The sequence below is a fragment of the Periplaneta americana genome, chromosome 14 (assembly GCF_040183065.1).
Source record: "Periplaneta americana isolate PAMFEO1 chromosome 14, P.americana_PAMFEO1_priV1, whole genome shotgun sequence".
Classification (NCBI taxonomy): Eukaryota; Metazoa; Arthropoda; class Insecta; order Blattodea; family Blattidae; genus Periplaneta; species Periplaneta americana.
The window spans coordinates 41,802,280-41,821,967 of record NC_091130.1 but is presented as its reverse complement, the minus strand read 5'-3'; the positions used below and the strand labels follow the sequence as shown (position 1 = coordinate 41,821,967).

General features: G+C 36.7%; 1 protein-coding gene across 1 annotated transcript; it reads right to left on the bottom strand.

The window, feature by feature from the left end:
- Window positions 1-18,530: 18,530 nt before the first annotated feature.
- LOC138712993 (golgin subfamily A member 6-like protein 22) lies at window positions 18,531-19,379 on the bottom strand. The gene has a single exon (XM_069844674.1). The coding sequence runs from the start codon at window positions 19,377-19,379 to the stop codon at window positions 18,531-18,533; it is 849 nt and encodes a 282-aa protein (XP_069700775.1).
- Between the last annotated feature and the right edge of the window lie 309 nt (window positions 19,380-19,688).

The following is a 19,688-nucleotide window of genomic DNA, read 5'->3' as shown; positions in this document are numbered from 1 at the left end:
TGACAACTTGTCTTAGTCCGATTTTCGCCGTTCCATTAAAGGAGCATTAGAAAATTTTGAAAGAGAAAGCCAAAAATGGACGTAACCTAATAGCTACCACATAAAGAGGGGTTAGAAACACGACAGATGAAGATGGTGGCGGAGGTAAAGGAGAACAACATGAAAGTAGGGAAGGTGACGTAAGTGAAGAAGACAAAGAAAAATATGTTAAATGAAATCTTGAAGTAGAATATGAGAAAGATGTTGAAGATGGTGATTATGAAAGAGATGGCGAAGATAAAGATGAATTGCGTCCTTCAGTTCCTATTGACGAAGTTGTCTTCATTGAAGGAGGATCCGTCAGCATTACTTCCAGCTCAACAGCTCCTTTGTCACGCGGTTGAAATGCCTGCACAAAGCTGTGTTAATGATATGACTCGGTAGCCGTGATCATTAGTCCCGCCCCGGGCATGTTTGTGCACTGAGCTCTGCAGACACTCTGACGTGTTTAAATAAGAACCAAGTAATTACACTCGGCTGTAGGTAATGGAAATCACAGGAGATTGTCCAGGCGGCCTTACGGTCAAAGTCCAACTTCGTCTTCACGTCACGTGAATTCCATCGTGTTTGCTTCTACTGTCAAACAGAAAAGTTAGGAAATGGATGTAGAGTAAGTATAAACCGTTCCACAGTAGTTGAAGAATGGCTGTGTCATCCCGCGCAAATTATGTGGGCGGCAGCATATGGAAATCTTACCCGGATAGACGCATTTTCGTTCACAGCGCATCCAAGGTCATGCTTCAACCACCGTAGAACGGCTTCTACAGGGACATCATTTTATTTTTACTTCAATTTTTATTGTACCTGAGTTTTTGAAAGTACTTCACTCCCACCTCTTCTACTAATGAAGTTCAACCGTCCTGCACACAGATCCAAGACCGCATATACAGTTATAGTAGCCTTACGGTCATAGTAAACAGTACGTTCCAAAAATATGTTCGCGTTTTCCAGTGACGAAAGAGCTTTCAATATTGAATCATTTTCGCACAGGTACTGTCGTCCATTTTCCTACATCGTATCCCGGTTTCCCCCACCTGCTTTTATTCGCCATCTAGTGGCTGGGTTGTCGTCTTAGGTCTTTTGTGAGAACATTAATTTCTGTTAGGAATTAGATGTCTACGTAATATTACACAACTGTTTAAAACAACTTAAATAAAAGGGTCTCGTTAAATAATTAACTGTCACGTGATTTCCTCCCTTTCTACGACATAACCACTAGGACGGACAGTAGATAGTATGTCTGAGTAATTTTATATTCTCGGATCGCGCAGAAGTGAAGATTGAATTTACAGTACGTAAGGTACTCTTTTATAGAGTAGGTACAGAATTATTTCAACATGAATTACTAGGGTCTACTAATTTGATTACAAAACAACACAAAAGAAAATACCTTATATGTAATTTCTAAGGTATATTCTTTTGTGCTGTTTTGTAATCAAATTTTGTATTTCATATATGTTATTGAAACCTGGTTGAGTGGAAGAGAAGGCCTCATGGCCTTAACTCTTTCAGGCAAAATAAACCTACTACTACTACTACTACTACTGCTGCTGCTGCTGCTGCTGCTGCTGCTGCTACTACTACTACTACTACTACTACTACTACTACTACCACTGCTACCACTACTACTACTACTACCACTACTACTACTACTACTACTACCACTACTACTACCACTACTACTACTACTACTACTACTACTACTACTACTACTACTACCACTACTACCACTGCTACCACTAGTACTACTACTACTACTACTACCACTACTAGTACTACTACTACTACTACTACTACTACTACTACTACTACTACTACTACTTACGAAGGACGAAACTGGTATTTGGGATTAGGTACAATAGTCTATAGTGCGATGATATGCACATTAGAACTGAAGCCTGTATCGAAATGAACGGCCACCATTTTCAAAAATGTGTTTAAATATCCATATTATGATTATTTTTCAATTTAACTTTATTCTGTATATTGTACACTAATGTGCTGTAGACAGTATAATATACACTGCATAATGAATACGTCCTCATGAACAGCTCAGTTCGTGAGTAAAAACACTCATTGTTAATACTATACTGTATATTGATTAAACAAAAACCTAATGAAAATTATCAAACTCAAAAGCGCGATATTTTCTAGTTTACGTAAATGGATGAACTACTTTTCTTCCCTCCTATACCTAGTAAAGTCAGGATCATCGAACTCCAGTCGTGGAATGGGGTAGCAAACGGCGTTGGTACAAAGGTACAGCCAGGTTAATATTAAAAATGTTAGTAAAAATAAAATGATGTCCCTGTACATAAAAACCTATGATAGATATATTTCTGTATTTTCGTTCTGCGCTGTACTTTCTCATACAGTTTTGGTTTACTTACCTTTATTTATACCAGTCTTTCCTTTTTCCATACAGTATTAATAACTATAAGTTATAAGATTATCGTAACTTTTGATATTACAATAAAAGTTTGATAACCAGTCGAGTATTGTAGTATGAAGTTACGATAAGTACGAGTAATATATCGAACAACGTTTTATCCATTTTGATAAAAAAATTATTTTTAATAAAAGTAATTGTATTACCTTTTTTAATTTTGAACATGTCTTTTATGGAGAGGCGATTATCTTATTATTAGTTTCTTCCTGTTAGAGGCGATTCGTTTATGTCAATTTTATTAGTTTTGAACACGATAGATTTTTGTTTATAATAGCAGAACAACAATACTAGGAGAAATAAACATTGTTAAAATGAGTTCAAACTATGATTCAGATATTGCAAATGCTGCAAATTCTGCAATTAAATGTTCAGTGTTATCGGAATCCCATGTAAGATATGAAGTGAAATATAAAAAAAAATTGATTAATCAATTTAATGTGTGTTTGATATTACGCAGTATCATTACCTAACTAGTTGCATAATAGAAGTAACATTACCAGGCTTCGTCGTAGGGACACAGAGCAACCAGTATGAGGTTTAGAGTACACGGAGTATTAATGACGTCCTGCAACAGCACAGGTGGGTCCGTAATGTGCATTACCGTTGTGTGTATTGCTGCCTGGCTGCGGTACGTGTAACAGGCTTCGGCGTAGGGACACCTGATTGAAGGTTACAACTCACGTTAATACTTTAATGGTAGACATTTATTGTCTACACTAGGAATGTACTGTATATACTGCATCTGTACAGGGTGAAATATATTTTGTGCCGTACTATGACGGACTGTTTACATGTTGAGACACGGCGCTCCATCTCCCACTCCACTCGACCAACACAACACTATCTTCCGTGCGTTCCGAAATTTATGTGTTTCTATGCCCAGGACCGAAGCCTGATCATTACCTAACTAGTTGCGTAATGAATGTGTTTACAACATTTTTATTAGTGATGTGAAGTCCACATTCCATAATTAAAGTGGATAATATATATTATAATCCTACTGGAAAACGAAATGTTAGCATAACTAAAAAACAAACAAAAAAAAAAACTAACTAACTGGAGAGAGACATTTTAAAATTAAAGAAAACTTTTTGTGAAACAGGAACAGGTTGGGAGAACTAAACTGTGTTTTTTATAACTGTGATAGAATTCTAGAAAATGATTACAGTGCCTATGACAAGTTAGAGGTGTACAAATTGGACAATCAGTAGATGAGATAAAAGAAAATATGTTGAAATGATGTTCTTAATACCAGTAGCTCGATTTACACCCTTTTATAAGAAATATAGATACATGTACAGTCTTTTTCATAAAGCGGTAAACATAAGAAAACCTAGTACGAACATGTACTAAGAATGGAAAAAGAACTCTCACTAAAACTACAGTACGATTATTTAGTCCTGACAGTCGCCGGCAATGTTCGCCTGGACCAGGCGATTCCATTTAGTTACGCCAAGGGGTGTTCTGGTTAGTCAGTCTCTTACCTTCAGAGCGATCGGATTTCATACGTGCGGTAGAGCGGTACGTTTCTAGTACAGTTAAGCTGTACTACATTCCTTTACTGACCGCTTACCCTTATCTCTACTCCGAGGCTCTCCCCACTACTCCTATTACTTTCCCTCTTTCGCGTCGTCGAACTGTCAGGACTAAATAAACGATCTGTGCTATTCAACTATAGCAGGACTGGGCACCGGGAGCGAATCCAAACTCGAAACGGGACTCTTAATATTCATCCGTCACTGCATCAACGCTTCAACGCTGCGCCGTGTTCTGCGGGGAAGAAAGGGGTTGAAGAGAAATCATATAGCTCCCCGTGAGAGACCAGAATTCGCTCTTGGTGTCCACCTCTGAACTATAGAGAGAGTAATGTAGGTAGAAAAAAAGCCAGATGGCAACACTTATTCGCATGGGGACGGAACTATAATATTTTCGCTGTAAGAAAAGCCCTAATGTAAACAATAGCACGTGACTGAAGTGAGGCTTCATTGGCCGCTGTTTGGCGCCATAGATTCTCAGTACGTGTTCCCGCCTACTGTTGTACATTCTGTTTCATGTTAAACATTTCCCGTTACTCGTCAAGTAGGCCTAACCTCACTACTATGCATTCGTTTGCTTAGGAAACGTTTACTTTATAATTACTGTAATTAAATTATTTTTAAGTCTTATGTCTTCACAATGGACAGTTGAGGATGCAGAAGCCATACTTCAGTACCACGTGCTTACGTGAACAACTACGAGCTCAAGTGACGCCAGCTTATTACAAGAACAGACCAGCGTATAGGTAATTAAGTATGGACACTTCGCGTCGGTACCTTTTGATGTAACCGGACTGATTTCAATGACCTTCAAGCCAGCTAGAGCGTGAGATTCTGCTTTCTCCCTAGAGTTGGCGCTGACATCACACCAGCTAGCAGTCGACATAGCAGAAATATAACACATAAGTTATAATTAATACATCTAGGTACTTTATGTACTCAAATAAAATTAATTGGATCCATAAAATAATAAATCCGTCATTAACTGTAATGTTTAGACTCTAGAGTTCCCTTATAATGAGAGTTGAGACGTTGACACCAACAACAATTAAAATATGTAATGATTTGACAGTACTGAAAATGGAAAACAAAACCCTTATGAGAAGTAAAACCATATACCTAAATTATATTATATACAAATATTAAACGAATTTGATACTTAATTTTATAATGTATTATATTATTTTATAATAAAATGTATTATATCTGAAATATAAAAAAAATATTATTACAACTAGTTCGTCACTTAGAAATAAGGAAAGCTGTTAACTTGAATTTATTTGAAGCAAAGCGTCACTGGATTATGCAATAAGGTAGGCGATGTTTGGATCCTGTGTCTCAACTCTATTCTCATTATTATCTTAGCGTATGCTCGATTACACTAACCTCTAGCGCTTGAAAGTGGAACTAAACGCCGGCGCACAGAGAAACAAAACACAGGAATATTCGCTCAGTGTCCATTCTTTATAATCCCTATTCGCTGAACAGACTATCTCGGTATTATTGTTGGTATTCATCCGCGTTCATACTACATAAGAAAATATAAAAGTAGCTTTTCTTTTACTTAGCGTTTTACATATAAGTAAAGTTAAATGTTTCATCGTATTTAACAACTAGAATTCAATTTTTAATCTATACTAATAATAAATCTGTAGCCGAAATTGTTCTGGTAATTTTCGATTTTGCAAAAATAATTTGTCCTAACAGATATAATTAACCACCCTGAAACCGAAAATCGCTTTTTTGACATTTTTGTTTGTATGTCTGTCTGTCTGTCTGTCTGTATATTTGTTACCTTTTCACGCGATAATGGATGAACGGATTTCCATGAAAATTGGAATATAAATTATGTTCGTTGTAACTTAGATTTTAGGCTATATGGCATTCAAAATACATTATTTAAAAGCGGGGTTATAAGGGGGCCTGAATTAAATAAATCGAAATATCTCGCTTATTATTGATTTTTGTGAAAAATGTTACATAACAAACGTTTCTTTAAAAATAATTTTCGGTAAGTTTTATTCCTTGACAAATTTTGATAGGACTCATATTTAATGAGATAAATGAGTTTTAAAATTAAAATAACTGCCATCTAAGGCCGTATAATGGAATAAAAAACAAATGACTTCGTCTATAAGGGGCCTTGGACAGCAACAATCGAAAGCTATGAAAGATAGCCTACAGAGAATGTTTCTGTGTTTGTATGAAGTAATATCGGAAGCTAAATTAACCGATTTGTATAATTAATTATTATTTCACCATTGGAAAGTGTAGTTTCTCTAGATGGACATAATGCTATAATGTTATTACAGTAACTTCTGATGTAATGTAATGTAATATAATATAATATAATATAATATAATATAATATAATATAAGTTATTTGAAGGGTTCAGAACCATAGTGGGACAAACGCCATTTACTGAATACGTAGAAAACAATGGTTAAAATTAAGTTATTACCATAATTCAATGGAAACCTGTAACAAGTAAAATAAAATATACACATTAAATCTAAATGATGTGAATGTTCATTAAACTATGGTTGCATGTAATAACAATTAGAAACATATTAAAGGAATTGTCATTGCACCAATGAGTGGTCTCTGGACCAAAATTATCGCATTTTAATTATTTGGATGCAATTTAAATGAAGTAACATATTAAACGATTTATCCTTCTATCAAACACGAATGTTCCCTGTATCAAATGTCCTATTTTAATTATTAATTGCTTTATATTTATTTCTAACGGGTGCAGCGGAGCGCACGGGTACGGCTAGTTTTTAAATAATACAAGATTGTGGTTTCCAAATACGAACTATATTTTCCTGCGTCATGTGAGTGTTTCGACTAGCAGCCAATCACGGGTATGACAACAACATGCTTACGTTTACATTAGTATTTTTCTTACAGTGAAAATAGTATAGTTTACAGACTTATTCCTTGTGGAACAAGAAGAATAACAATAATTTTACTTCTGTTTTCTTTTGTTTATTGTTAGTGCTTACTTTATGTTTATTCTCTCCTACATTTATTGTACGTGAACTAGAATAATATTACAGGAAATGGGAAGAAATTAGAGTAAATTAATCAATGTGTTATTTCTTGATATTCCCTTCAACTGGTATAGCGAGAGCCATTGCTGGGAAACACAGAGACCCCGTGACCCTGTCTGATCTTGAAGTATGTTGAACGCATGCTATAAATTGAAATCTGGAAACATCGCCACACACCGAAACCTTACGTTTTAGGGATAGCAGCGGACCCATTCGTGCTGTTATTTGATTTCCCTCTCTCCCTCCCATTATCTTGAGCAATTATGTTTGTTTACGGGGTAGACACCGTCAATGCCGACCCTAATTATACTGTTCTCTCCTTCCCGCCTCCCCCCCACTGCAGTCCGGTGCTCTGTACACCTTCCTGCGAAAGTATATACACTCGTCTCTGATTAATATGGTATTCCTGTAATTACCCCTTCCTTCCGGGAAGGCTTGGGCAATTCACACGGTGATCAGCACTTGCAGAATTTCAAATTGTGGATCAGACGGGAAATTCCGGGCGTGATGTTCCGTTGTTTTCCCATTAATAGAAACACGCGAGAGATTTATCACCTGTGCCGCTTTCTCTGGATGTTTAAGCTTTAACCAGACAATAGGCCTATGTGTTTAAAACGGTTTATAATCCTCATAATAATATGTTACATCAGTTTGTGTCGATAAATTTTTGCCGAATCCGGGAAATTTAGTTTGACATATTAGCGTAGTATTTGCAGCAATTGTCTCCGAAACGGAAAGTAAAGAATTAATTTCCTGGTACGGGTTAAATTTTTTTCTTTTTAGTATATGAGCTCCGTCTGAGGTTAGCTGGACTCAGTAATTACCAAATAAGTACCAGTTAAGTCATTTCTCTGCATAGAAGCTGTTCTTGAGGATGTACGAAATATTCTGGATTTTCCAGTGTTCTTCTTTTTCTCCTTTTCATACATTTAAAACCAGCTAAAGTAACTGCGTGTTCAAATATAATTTTTAGTTATTAAAATGACCTAAAATTATTTATTATAAAATAAATTTTAAATATTCAAGAAATAACTTTACAGAAGGGATGTTATGAAGAAATATAGTTAAAAAAAAGTCCTGTCGCCAATTTGGAATTTTACTTAACCTCTTAGCTGTTCTAGAATTTTAATGCTACTTATCTGGGGTCTTTTTTGACCCCAAGAATATCTGCTCTTACTAATTACGATATTTTATAACTTACTGCATTTTTATGTACAGTATAAGCAAATTGAAAATTTGTATTGAACCTAAATTTACTGATTATGTTTAGGGGAGGATAGGGCAAAGTGGAATGGATTTTGATAACATCTAATCCTGTCTTTGTGTTTAGTTATATCACAAAGTTTTTGTACACAAACTAAACGTTATACATCTGTCAACATTTGAACACAAAAATAACCTTATAATGAATGAAGACAACAAAGTAATTAGAAAAATAAGAGGACCCTTTAATTTTCCACTTTACCCTCACCAAGAGGGCATAGTGGAAACTCGGAGAGGGCAAAGTGGAAATTTCATAACACACTATTTAGATGAAAATATTGTTTAAGATACGTAAAACATAAAATAATTGTCCATATTTAAAACATTTTCAAGCACTTCAGTTGTCACATAGGCTAGCCTACATAGTCTGGAGATTAATATCAGCACAAAGTTAATGAGTCCAATCTTTGCATTTACAACACATGATCTAGTCTTCCGATGGTTGGTCAGAATATTGCTCTCCACAGCCCAAACAGAAAACATCTTGCTACCTAGGCGTGTGGTTTAGTGTACTGGCGGCATAGTCTTACCGGCCTTCGTTTTCACTCCTTTGCCGCCAGGTTTCCCATCTGCTTCTCCCTTCTTAAATGGAAATGTCAGTATTTCAGTTTTCTGACAACGTCGTTTTCGGTTTGTTTCACCAGTCTGAAGCAGTACGCCTAGGCTTACTTTGGGGAGTGGAGCAATATCTTCTGGTGTCACATGAGGCTGCGCATTCGATGTTCCACACTTTAGGCATCTATCTGTGTATTTTCCTGCTTCATTGGGAGACCTATCTTCGCAATGTAACTACTAGGCTATACTGACAATAATGGACAGAAGATGGAGCAAAATCATCTTCATATGTTGTGTCCATATGGAAAAATTTCAGTCCTTGAGAATCCGCTAGTGATATTCAGTGAGTCAGTGAGTTTCTCTGGCCACTGCAGCAGAGTATGGTACCTCCTCCTAATACACGTCACATCAACAATCTGCCAATCACAATGTAAGTTTTATCGCCCATAGACTGCTACAAAGTTAAGACATTCGTAATTAAGTTTTCCATTACTTATTTCACGTGCCAAAAACGGTGGCAGGGCCTATAGTTACTTAAACAGTATAGTAAAGAGCGAGTCAAACCAAAGGAACCGCCAAACCTGCCGACTCTGGGCACTACAGTCTGGCAAGCAGATCGCCAGCTCTCGCGGATAACATTCTTGTTTCACGGTACTACAGATGTCAAATTCTAGTAGACGGTGGAGTACCTATAAATCTAGTTTTGAACGTCTAAAAGATTGTTAAAAATACCTACTTACTTACTTACTTACTGGCTTTTAAGGAACCCGGAGGTTCATTGCCGCCCTCACATAAGACCGCCATTTGTCCCTATCCTGAGCAAGATTAATCCATTCTCTATCATCATATCCCACCTCCCTCAAATCCATTTTTAATATTATCTTCCCATCTACGTCTCGGCCTCCCTAAAGGTCTTTTTCCCTCCGGCCTCCCGACTAACACTCTATATGCATTTCTGGATTTTCCCATACGTGCTACATGCCCTGCCCATCTCAAATATATGGAATTAATGTTCCTAATTATGTCAGGTGAAGAATACAATGCGTGCAGTTCTGTGTTGTGTAACTTTCTCCATTCTCCTGAACTCATCCCTCTTAGCCCCAAATATTTTCCTAAGCACCTTATTCTCAGACACTCTTAACCTATGTTCCTCTCTCAAAGTGAGAGTCCAAGTTTCACAACCATAAAGAACAACCGGTAATATAACTGTTTTATAAATTCTAACTTTCAGATTTTTTGACACCAGACTGGATGATAAAAGCTTCTCAACCGAATGATAACAGGCATTTCCCATATTTATTCTGTGTTTAATTTCCTCCCGACTATCATTTATATTTGTTACTGTTACCCCAAGATATTTGAACTTCTCCACCTCTTCAAAAGATAAATTTCCAATTTTTATATTTCCATTTCGTACAATATTCTCGTCACGAGACACAATCATATACTTTGTCTTTTCGGGATTTACTTTGAAGGATTCGTAATAAGCTGTTTTTTTACGGTGATGGGTTGTTAGCCCTTCGCCCAACCCCCAAGCTGGAGGACCACTACTCATCGGCTGTCCGCGACAGCTTATTCAATATATTCACAACTACCCTCCATATCTGGAGGCCGTCTCCTCGATCCGCAACCAGATAAAAACAAATTATTACATATATTTTTTTCGCAAAATGTAAAACAGCTGAATTGTTGTGAAATTTATAAAACTTATGAGAAGACATTCACATTCGCTACATTCAGTTTTATGAAATTTAATTGTCTGAAATGAAGATTAAATTGAGGTTCTTGGTGCAATGAAATCTGTAAATTTAAGAAAAAATTTTAAGAACTCTCTATTCATTCAATCTTGTCCACCATTGTTACCACTCCAGTAAATTCCGGTCATTTGATGAGAAGCCATAAATTTAGCTATGAGTGGGCCGAAAGCGTATTATAGGCCTATAGCAGAGTATAGAACATAGTAAATTATATTTTTAAGAGCACCTGAAGCACGTAAAACAAATTGGAGTGTTCTGCTTTGTATATGGACGTTTCCAGAGACCAGGAACTGGGTTTTTACCTGTTTGTCTAGCGGCGGAATACTTAACGCTGGTCCCTCCTTCGCCCTGCCCCTTTCCTAGTTAACTAATTGTGTGAACACTTAAGGGCGGTGACTTTAATGAACGTAAGAGAGGAGATCCAAGAGTACAACAAGACCCTCTACGGCATTTGAGATCCTTGCCGTACACAGTTCATCATCGAACTAATTGAAGGAAGAGTGTAGCCTGTACTCTCTGGTTCATGTCCTCAGGGATACCAATACTCTGACCTTTTCTTCACTGACTTTGATGCTGCTGATGGAAACGGTCACCTTTATTATTTTTGTTGTTATTATTGTAGATGTTATTATTATTATTATTATTATTATTATTATTATTATTATTATTAACATCATCATCGTTATTATCAGGCGTCGAGACTTGGGACCCGATACAATAAGTTTACTGTGCATATACTATAGGTTGTTGACTCGCTGCACATAGTGATAGGTAGAGATGTGTTGAGGTAACAATGTTGCTATTTAGAGTAGCGTACGGTAGTATGGGAAAACAGACAAATATGTACATTCTGAAAGTAAATATATACATTACACAATGACAATGTCAAAAGAATGTGAAAAGAATTTATTCTCCTGTCTTTTATAAGCATTTGTGTTTAATTATACACAGTGTTAATGGAGGAAATGAACACGTAGCTATTTTAATTTTTTCATTTATCCTATTGGTCGTCTTTACGAAGTGCAGTTACTGTACCGAATTGCAATATACTACAAGATACATTTTCAGTGTCTCAAACGTAATTCTTTTTCGGTTATCTGCCAAAATTTGTACTGTGGATAGCTCCGCTCTACATCGCATGACGTGATAGGAGCAAAACGAAAAAACCTAACATCATTGCATCTAAGAGACAATCTTTTATTCTCGGGTGATTCTATGTCCACTAATTTGCTGTTTATATTACACAATGCTCCATATCCGTTATTTTTACATAAAATTGATTTCCACTTCTGTTTTACACGTTCAGTAACCGGTGTACTTGGTGACTCATTAATTTTCTGTGTCATTTCCTCAATTAATTTGAGGGCTTCCGGAATCTCTTGCTCTGACTTTTCTAACTGTGTAATAGTTTCAAAGTTTGAAAATAGGTTTGTATCAAAACCAAATTATTCGTCAGAACCTTCAAATCCAGAGCGTTTTACTTTGCGTAGGCTATTTGTTGGCATTCATTCTACAGTACCCCCACCCCCTGTACGCTTTACCACTATATTCAGTACGCCGTTATGCGGATTTCCCACTCCACCACCACCACCACCACCTTCCGACTCTTCTACTTCCTTTCATCGTACCTTTTTTACTTCTTTTTCTCGTAATTTTCTGCTTTTTTCTCTTCTGATCTTAACGATTATTTTCTTTTCAATGATATACAGCAGCCGCGGCGAAAATGCGACTCACGAGCACACATTGTGGCTCGCAGTGCTTTTCTCTCGCTTCCTACCTACAACCCCCACCCTCTTACTCACTGGAGTCAAACTCCGTTCTATTTGTATTTGTCTCGGACCTGCGAGTGGCGTATCGTCTCAATATCTCTCTCGAAACCATGTACCTCTATAAAAAACGAAAGTTTCAAGTAGGATGGGAGGACGCATTCTTTTGCTTACAATATGATGAAAATATTAAATGTATGATTTGTTCACAAATATTACTAGGAAAACGGTTGTATAACATAAAACGGCATTATAACTTACTACATGTTACTGATGAAACATCAAAAGGTTAAGTGTTATTATTATTATTATTATTATTATTATTATTATTATTATTATTATTATTATTATTATTATTATTATTATTATTATTATTATCTCTGTACGTCGATTCTTTTACAGCAGATGTACGAATAATGCGGTTAGATTTTCAATTTAAACTCACAGATTTACAATGTGACGTTAAATGAAAGCTAGATGTAAGGACTTAACAGATATTGAACTTTTCAAATCTTTGGAAAAAAATAAATATTTGAAGCTTCGTTCTTTCGCTTGCTCTGTTGAAGCCATGTTCGCTGTAACTTACGTTTGTGAAAAATTATTTTCAACAATGAAAATAGTAAAAATCAAATTTAGATCACGACTGACAGACAAATACCTTCGTGATCAACTACGACTGGCAGTAAGTGACATCATTCCTGATTTTGAAACTTTGTCGCAGAGACATTCTGAAGACAGTTAATTTTAGGTTGTGATAATGTGTCCTATGTTTTCTTGTTCATTTCTTTCTTCGTTACACGTCCTAAACATTAACTTCCCCTTCGGTTGTCCGCCTCCCTCCATAGGTGCTATGCACGTTGCAGCTTACACAGTGGCTCGGGGCACCATGGCCTTTTCGCCACGGCTGATGTACAGTATAATATAACTTATTATAGTTGTATTCTATTACTACTACTACTACTACTACTACTACTACTACTACTACTTCTAATTATAATTATGTTAATTCTACGTCTTATCCTTCTTCTGTTGCTGTTAAAATGGTCTTTCTTTCTGTGAGTGTTCTGTTAGTCAATATACATTCGGAATTTTGTATTAAAGTAGGCCACTATCGACTTTTTTTAAATTCCCTCGTCTTCGCTACCTGTAGGTAATCATTAAATCATCTTCCATATGTCGATAAGTTTCTGAAGTTGACAGCAGCTTAAAAATGGATGCGTAAGTAAATGAAAAATATAGTTAATAATTAAATAATTTATTACCCTGTCAATTCAGTACCCCAATACCACGTTTAGAAATATCATGCTGGAGAGTCGAACTCTATATAATTTGCCAAGGCGGTAAAGAAGATCTTTTTGTTGATATTACAGCTCGAGATTTGAATTTCGTGATAGCAGTTAGTTCCAGAAAGGACACGAAAGCTGTGAATTTTATATGGCCAGACGACCCGAGCGGAGTGACGGGGGATATGATCGCAAACAAAGAAGCATGTGTTCCACTTGTGAAATATTTGTGAGCTCCGACGTATGCACAGAGCCTGTACAGTTCCGTTAAAAACACGGAAAACGTTGCATCGTAAGTGCTTTGATCTGATAACATTTCTTTTTCTTTCGTGATACTGTAACCTTTGAAGAAGCAAAGTGAAGTCCATATTTGGATACTTTCTCAACTTCAGATGTTAGACTAAAGCAGCTGTCTCCTGTACTCTTGGATCGGCACGATATCGGGCTCTACTTGAGATAACACAGAATATTGTATAATATTGGCAGAATATTTCAAGACTATAGGTGTTTTATTCCTTGTTAGCTGGCAGAGATCGGTGAAGTAGCGTGGAGAAAAGTCTATATCGTCCGCTGCAGGCATGGGTTTAACTTTAAATGAAAGCATTACGCTGTCATGATTCCCTTGTTCATCAAATTATACAAGACTGGGTTACGAGAGGAACTACATATACTGAAATGTTATCAAACGAGAACTTCACATCACATAAATACGTAAACATTACAAACATTAATTACTGATTATAGGCATGTCATATAATATAATTAGCTTATATAAAGTGCAAATTGTTCTACATGATACAAACAAAAAATTGTAAACGAGTTTTCACGCACGCATAACCACATGAGCTATTCCATCTCAAATCGACCGGAATATAGAGGAAATTGACCTTACAATTTCTAAATACAATAAAACTTTTTTTGTACTTGGAGAACTGTGATACAATGTTTTGTGCAAAGTTTGAGGCATCAGAACTTCATAATGTTTAAATTAAAAATATTTAAATTTATCGTATTTTCATAAAATTTGCAACTTTAAACTGTTGTAGCTCCGAAACCCTTTCACCCAATGATCAAAATCATGGTTTATTTTGATGCTGAGAAATTAAAGTTTATATTGACATATTAACAGATTTTCTTACTTTTTATGGAAATGGAGAAATTTAGATGTTTCCTCCTTAAGACGCATTTGCCAAGGAAAAAATATTTTAAAAATATATAGTTAGATTCCGCATTGAAAGTACAAATAAACACATATTTTTTACTGATGGTATGTTGATAAGAAGGTATTGAAAATATGAAATAAAGAAAATAAATAGTACCCGCGTGAATTAACCAGCTGTGAGGCGGGAGTTAGCCGAGGTAAGCAAGGCCAGGAGACATGAACACGTGATGTGTCGTCTAGCAGTCATGGCTGTACTAGCTTTATCACAGGTTGTCATAAACACAGGAGTAAAATGACGCCCAACGCTCGCTTATGTTCAGCTCTCGGCCAGTGCGTGCGGGTTTCTGCGCCGTTCAAGTCTAGGCGTGTAAAAATAATTTATTTAATACCCTCGAAATTTATTGCCGTACCATTAACCAAACAATGCCGAATCCCTCTTAATAATGCAAGGTTTTTCCTCAATATATATATATATATATATATATATATTTTGCATTTTTACAAATTGGCAAAAAGCCTAAAAGTAAGTAAAATCAGATTATCTGTCTCTCTGTATACAATAAAAATAAGTATTACTTCTTAACATAGCCTACCAAATGTCAGCTTCAAAATGAGCTCTCGTTCAATGTTCTGCAGTAAATGGTTCCAGAGTTCCGAGCGCTGAAAGAGGCTTGTTTTTATAAAATACGCTAAATTTTTTCGCTAAATAATACGAAAACCGCTTGACTTTTCGATAGTATATTTTGAAAATGCACTCTCCTCAGCACCATGTATAAATAGGGAAAAAATTAGAGTATAAATAAATGCAAGGTTTTTTACTTATCGATTTCATATGGAATAGCCCATATAAAGTTAATGATTTATACAACAATATTTCACGATTTTAATTATGAACATAAAATACAAAAATTTTGGTTTTACTAGTAAGAGAACGCTCGTTGTGTCTTTTACATGGTGTTTTTTTTTTAATTTTTTAACATAATTTAAGTCTTTTAGCATTCACCTCTAATATTGTGTTAACAATTGCAGTCTATTATATTACAATCAAATGCCACATAAATGAGGTTACCATGCTATTGAAAATAACATATATCTGATGATGTCACAATAGTAACGAAAATGTTCATACAAATTTTAAAATATGTAATACAAAGAATTTCACTCTATGACATTATTATGATAAGTCAATGACGGAAATATAACAAAACATTTATTTGATATTATTTTGCTAGCTGAACTCCATTCTTTTTCACCTAATATTTATGTACAATTCCAGCCTAGAATGAAATAGTGACAATAGTGGTCATTATGTAGTGTATGATGATGATGATGATGATGATGATGATGTCCATATCCTGTTCGTAGTCCCAATCCGATAGTCTCTGTGATAAGCAACAATAACTACTATATTAACCTAACGGTGCGTTTATAATTTCAACGTAACGTATGTAGCGTCAACTCGATAACTTCAGCTTGAAATCGGCCCCGGCAACAGATTCTTGAAGGTGGCGGCGTATTTCCGCGGCGGGTTGAGCGCGCTCGGCGTGTCAGATGGTGCAGTATCTCGGAATCAGATTTTCTCCGTAATTGCCCGCCCACCTCAAGAATAAAGTTGTCCTTATTTGAATCTGAATGGAGAAGAGCGCCCGGGGCCCTCTCAGCTGATCCGTCACGGCCACATTGCACCGCAAGCGCATGCGCACGTACCATTCGGGAGCCCCCGCTGTCCAGTCCTTCCACTGCTTTAGTCACCATCACCATCACCAACGCCATTACAAGCAGCCATTTTGTTTATATCACCAATACCTGATTACCAAAGCTCGGAACTTGGGGACTTGTGTCTTTGCACGTGGCTGAGCGACAGGACTTCAACGTCAACAAACTCCCGCTTCCAGCACGGAGGTACTGGCAGGTCTGCTATAAAAGTGGTTTCTGTCTGGAACAACATAATGATAGTATTATGGTAGGTAATTTTATAACATATATAATAAAAATAAACATGAGAAATATATCAAATTTACTGTTCTGCTTTATACATTTTATTAAAGTGTATGACTACATACATTCGAAGGTTTTTGGATCCATAACTTCTTCGCTGAAATGAAACGAGAAAAACATATTTCCAAGTCACATGAAGCGACGGGAGCAAACCTAAAATACTGAATGTTTTCACTGTCACTGTTTTCTGTTTCATTTTCAGCAATTGCTAGCTGATCTCGTATGTGAGAAAGATAAGTATATCCTAAATGTTTCTCAAAAATAGTTTTCAATTTATTCTACGGTAGGTTCCTCTGCTACTTGATCCATGGCTATGGACAAATCTTTCACCAATTTAAGGGACTGCAATGTCTATCAATGAATGCCGGTTTCCAGCCTCTAGTTTGTGTGGCACAACTTACAAAATATAAACTCTCCATTCGAAGAAAATAATGTATCTCCTTCGAATTCCTCCATGGAAGTCTGTACCTAAAATTAAAAAAAAAATGTATTTTCAAACTTGTATAATATCCATTCGAATAACACGTATTTTCTAATTCCTCAAACAGACCGTTTATCTGTAATTCTCTGAATGTCATTATCTTCGATATGCCAAAGTTTCCTCGTTTGTGTGACTGCAACCTGTGTATATTTTTGTGTGGTTTTACTTTGTGTATAGTGTTTTTTCCTCTGTATCTTTATTTCTTGTGTAGCTTTATTTTGTATATAGTGTATTTTTTCTGTTTATTTCTATTATTGTATTTGTATTCCTGGTGTTGTGGAAGAGAAGGCCTGATGGCCTTAACTACACCAGAATGAATAAATAAGATAAAATAATATATATATATATATATATATATATATATATATATATATAAATGAAGTTTCCTTGTCCGTCTTCCTCTCATTCGATGTGATCACTTTCTTAGTACATACGACTATCTCTGATTTGCAGCGTGAGCTTTGTGTACGTTGTACCTGTAACCTTACTCATGTGCACGACACACAAGTCCCCAAGTTCCGAGCTTTGCTGATTACTGACTTTCTTCCCCTTTTTCCTTCCTTCCTCTTTCCTTTGCTTTTCTTCTATTCCTTTTCCTGCATATGTTCCTCTCATCTTTTCTGTTCCGCTTCCTAGTTTCGTCTCTTTCTCTGTACTTCTCTTCTTCATCCTTTTTCAATTTATTTTCTTTTTTCTTTCTCTCTCCTTCTTTACTCTCACCCTTTACCTCTATTCCTGCTTTTTCATATTCTTCCTTTCTCATCTCCTATTTCTTATATTCTATACTTTAGCTTACCCTTCTTTTCTTTATCACTTTATCTCTCTCCTTATCTTCTCTTCCCCTCCTCCCCTCCCCTCTCTCCTTTTTCTTCAGCTTCGTTCTTTCTCCATCTACCTTCTCTAACTCCATCTTTCATTTCTATCTCCCATTTTTTCTTTCCATGTTTTTTCTTCATCTTTTTTTCTCCCATTATCTTCTTCTCCTGTAATTTCTGCGTCTAGTCCTTTTCCAACTCATCTTTCTACTATTTCCTCCCATCTCTCAACATCAGGTTCTCTCCAAGTATAGCCCTACTTCTCTTCCACGTTTAATTCTCCTATTCTTCGCTCTCCACTTGTCTTCGCTTTTCAATAATCTACTCCTTTTCATTCCTCTTATTCTTCGTACTCCATCTCTTCCTCTTTATTAAATTTGTCTTGTCTCTCTATTCAGTTTTTCTTGTCTTTTATTCATTTCTTTTTCATTAAATTTCTCTTGCTCTTCGCTCGATGTCTCTTGCTCTTCGCTCGATGTCTCTTGCTCTTCGCTCGATGTCTCTTGCTCTTCGCTCGATGTCTCTTGCTCTTCGCTCGATGTCTCTAGCTCTTCGTTCGATGTCTCTTGCTCTTCGCTCGATGTCTCTTGCTCTTCGCTCGATGTCTCTTGCTCTTCGCTCGATGTCTCTTGCTCTTCGCTCGATGTCTCTTGCTCTTCGCTCGATGTCTCTTGCTCTTCGCTCGATGTCTCTTGCTCTTCTCTCGATGTCTCTAGCTCTTCGCTCGATGTCTCTTGCTCTTCGCTCGATGTCTCTTGCTCTTCGCTCGATGTCTCTTGCTCTTCGCTCGATGTCTCTTGCTCTTCGCTCGATGTCTCTTGCTCTTCGCTCGATGTCTCTTGCTCTTCGCTCGATGTCTCTTGCTTTTCGCTCGATGTCTCTTGCTCTTCGCTCGATGTCTCTTGCTCTTCGCTCGATGTCTCTTGCTCTTCGCTCGATGTCTCTTGCTCTTCGCTCGATGTCTCTTGCTCTTCGCTCGATGTCTCTTGCTCTTCGCTCGATGTCTCTTGCTCTTCGCTCGATGTCTCTTGCTCTTCGCTCGATGTCTCTTGCTCTTCGCTCGATGTCTCTTGCTCTTCGCTCGATGTCTCTTGCTCTTCGCTCGGTATCTCTTGTTTTTCGCTCGGTATCTCTTGTTCTTCGCTTGATGTCTCTTGCTCTTCGCTCGACCTTTTTCTTCTCTCGACGTCTGTTGGTTTCGCTCGACGTCTATCGCTCATCATTCACCTTCCGCTTCAATTTATTCTATTCTCCATTCTCTTTCTCCATTAAGCATTCCTCTTCTTTTCCTATTTCACACCTTGCTTTCCTCTTCTGTTTCATCTTCCTTGTGTTCTTATTTCCATCCTTACATTTCTCTTTCTCCTCTTTCTCTCATCTAATTTTCTTTAATGTCCATTCTCCTTCTCCTACTCTATTCTCTCTAATATTCTTCTTCTCATTCCTCCTTTTGAACTCGAGCGTCTACTCCCACTATACGAATTTTCTGCAGTTCCTTGTCACGTGGGACATCACCCTAAGAATCCTGT

What these genes read in the sequence shown, in the direction of transcription:
- LOC138712993 (XM_069844674.1), bottom strand. Translation starts at nt 19,379, where the DNA reads ATGAGCGATAGACGTCGAGCGAAACCAACAGACGTCGAGAGAAGAAAA.